The sequence below is a fragment of the Brassica oleracea genome, chromosome C6 (genome assembly GCF_000695525.1).
Source record: "Brassica oleracea var. oleracea cultivar TO1000 chromosome C6, BOL, whole genome shotgun sequence".
In the NCBI taxonomy this organism is placed as follows: Eukaryota; Viridiplantae; Streptophyta; class Magnoliopsida; order Brassicales; family Brassicaceae; genus Brassica; species Brassica oleracea.
In genome coordinates this window covers 28,893,449-28,895,955 of record NC_027753.1, presented here as the reverse complement: position 1 = coordinate 28,895,955, position 2,507 = coordinate 28,893,449, and the positions used below count along the sequence as shown (strand labels likewise).

At 38.5% G+C, this 2,507-nt stretch overlaps 1 protein-coding gene across 1 annotated transcript in view; it reads left to right on the top strand.

Annotated features, from left to right (window-relative positions):
- Window positions 1-740, top strand: part of LOC106297937 (glutathione S-transferase T3-like) — a 2,242-nt gene extending 1,502 nt beyond the window's left edge. Inside the window, exon 2 of the mRNA XM_013734066.1 lies at window positions 7-740. Within this exon, the coding sequence (XP_013589520.1) occupies window positions 7-740 (734 nt within the window). The remainder of the gene's footprint in view (window positions 1-6) is intronic.
- Window positions 741-2,507: the final 1,767 nt, after the last annotated feature.

Sequence of the window (2,507 nt, the reverse complement as noted above, 5' to 3'; positions counted from 1 at the left end):
GGTCAGTCGACCTTGACTCTGCAGAGACTCCTTTGTTTAGTCCCCAAACTCCTACCCAAACACCGCAAGAACCAAGTGTCAAAGAGAGGAGAAAGTGGTCTGTGAAGGAGGATTTAATCCTGGTGGGTGCTTGGCTCAACACTAGCAAAGATGCAATCGTTGGTAACGAACAAAAAGGTGCAGCCTTCTGGAAGAGGATTGTCGAGTTCTACAACTCCAGTCCTCTTCTCGTTGGGACAGTGCCAAGAGAACTAGGGAAATGCAAGCAAAGATGGACTAGAATCAATGATTTGGTCTGCAAGTTTGCTGGCTGCTACGACATGGCATTGAGGGAGCAGAGAAGCGGTCAAAATGACAACGATGTGATGAAGGCTGCCTTGGATATCTTCAACAGTGACCAGAACATGAAGTTCAACTTGGAACACGCGTGGAGGGAGCTTAGGCATGATGTCAAATGGTGCTCCACCTATCTGGAGAATGACAAGGATAAGCGCAAAACCGCGGATACTCCGGTTGCAGAACCAGAAGATAGACCAATTGGGGTTAAGGCTACGAAGGCTGCGGGTAAGAGGAAGAAAACAGGAAAAGATGAAGAATTAACCAAGCTTGAAGGGCTGATGGAGATTAAAAAGCAAATCTCAAGGCAAAGTTTGCTTGAAAGTTTGCTTGCAAAACCTGAGCCACTGTCTGATATGGAATTAGCACTGAAAACAAAATTGTTATCTGAAATATTGTCTTGATGGTTTGTTAGCTTTAGATTAACTTGTTTGCTTTATTACTTTGCTTTGTTTCCTTTACTGACTCGTGTGGTTGTTGCTTTGTTTCAGGATCAGTAAAGACATGTGCGAGATGAAAACAAAAGATGGTGTCCCTTCCTTGTTCAGTCACGGGTCATTTCATTTGCTTTTTCTGTATGCTTGCTTATGGTTGTATGTGTCACGGGATGTATGTGTCACGGAGAGTCACGGGTTGCTTTGTGATTGTTGTTGCTTTGTATTTTGAACTTCTATTTATAAGTCAGTATCTGTTGCTTTGTAATTTGAACTTCCCTTGTATCATCTCATCAATGAAATCTCTTTCTTCTTATTCCAAGCTTTGAAGCAAACTTTGCTTGTATCATATCACGCCAAGAAAACCAACAAGTGATGAAACTTAAACCATTCTTTCCTCCTCTTCTACTTCTCTAAAATTCACGGCAATAAAACCAACAAGTCAAGACACAACTACTTCTCAAATCACAACTTATCAAGTAAAGTAAATTTTTTTTTTTAATCTCATATGATTCTAAAAGCTGATTAGTAATTTTTTAATTTTTTTTACTCTCAAATGATTCTTAAAGCTGATTAGTAATTTTTTTTATTTTTTTTACTCTAAAATGATCATCACAACTTATCAAGTAAAGTAATTTTTTTTTTACTCTAAAATGATTCTAAAAGCTGATTAGTAACTTTTTTTTTACTCTAAAATGATTCTAAAACATGATTAGTAATTTTTTATTTTTTTTACTCTAAAATAATTCTAAAACATGATTAGTAATTTTTTTATTTTTTTTACACTAAAATGATTCTAAAACATGATTAGTAATTTTTTAATTTTTTTAACTCTAAAACGATTCTAAAACATGATTAGTAATTTTTTTATTGGGCAGTATGGGAGATGAAGTCGATCGAAGATTGAATGCGGCATTGGATAAGGCTGTCGATGAATATATTGAAGACACATACAACAACATCGTCAACAACCAAACAAAGAAACAAAGCAAACGTGCATATGTCGAACGAAACCGCGAAGAGGGCCACACAAGACTATGGAATGACTACTTCAGTGAAAATTATATATTTCCGCCTTATTTATTCAAACGACGTTTCCGCATGAACAAGGCGGTATTCATGCGTATTATCGATCGCCTCTCAGAAAATTTTCCCTTCTTTCAACAAAGAAAAGATGCAACTGGAAGGTTAGGTCTATCTCCACTCCAAAAGTGTACGGCGGCTCTTCGTATGCTTGCTTATGGTTGTGCTGCTGACGCCGTTGACGAATATCTCCGACTTGGTCAAAGCACAGCACTTTCATGTTTAAGCAATTTCACAGAAGGCGTAATACAATTATTTGGAGAAGAGTATCTACGAAGACCCACTCCAGAGGATCGTCAGTGACTACTCGATATTGGAGAGATACGCGGCTTTCCTGGGATGATAGGAAGCATCGACTGTATGCATTGGGAGTGGAAAAATTGCCCAACCGCCTGGAAAGGACAGTACACACGTGGATCAGGAAAACCAACAATTGTCTTGGAGGCTGTAGCTTTACAAGATCTTTGGATATGGCAAGCTTTTTTTGGTCCTCCAGGTACCTTAAACGATATTAACGTCCTCGATCGGTCTCCTGTTTTTGATGACATTTTACAAGGTCGAGCTCCAAGGGTACAATATGTGGTCAACGGGTACCAGTATGATTTGGCATACTACCTCACAGAAGGCATATATCCAAAATGGTCAACATTTATC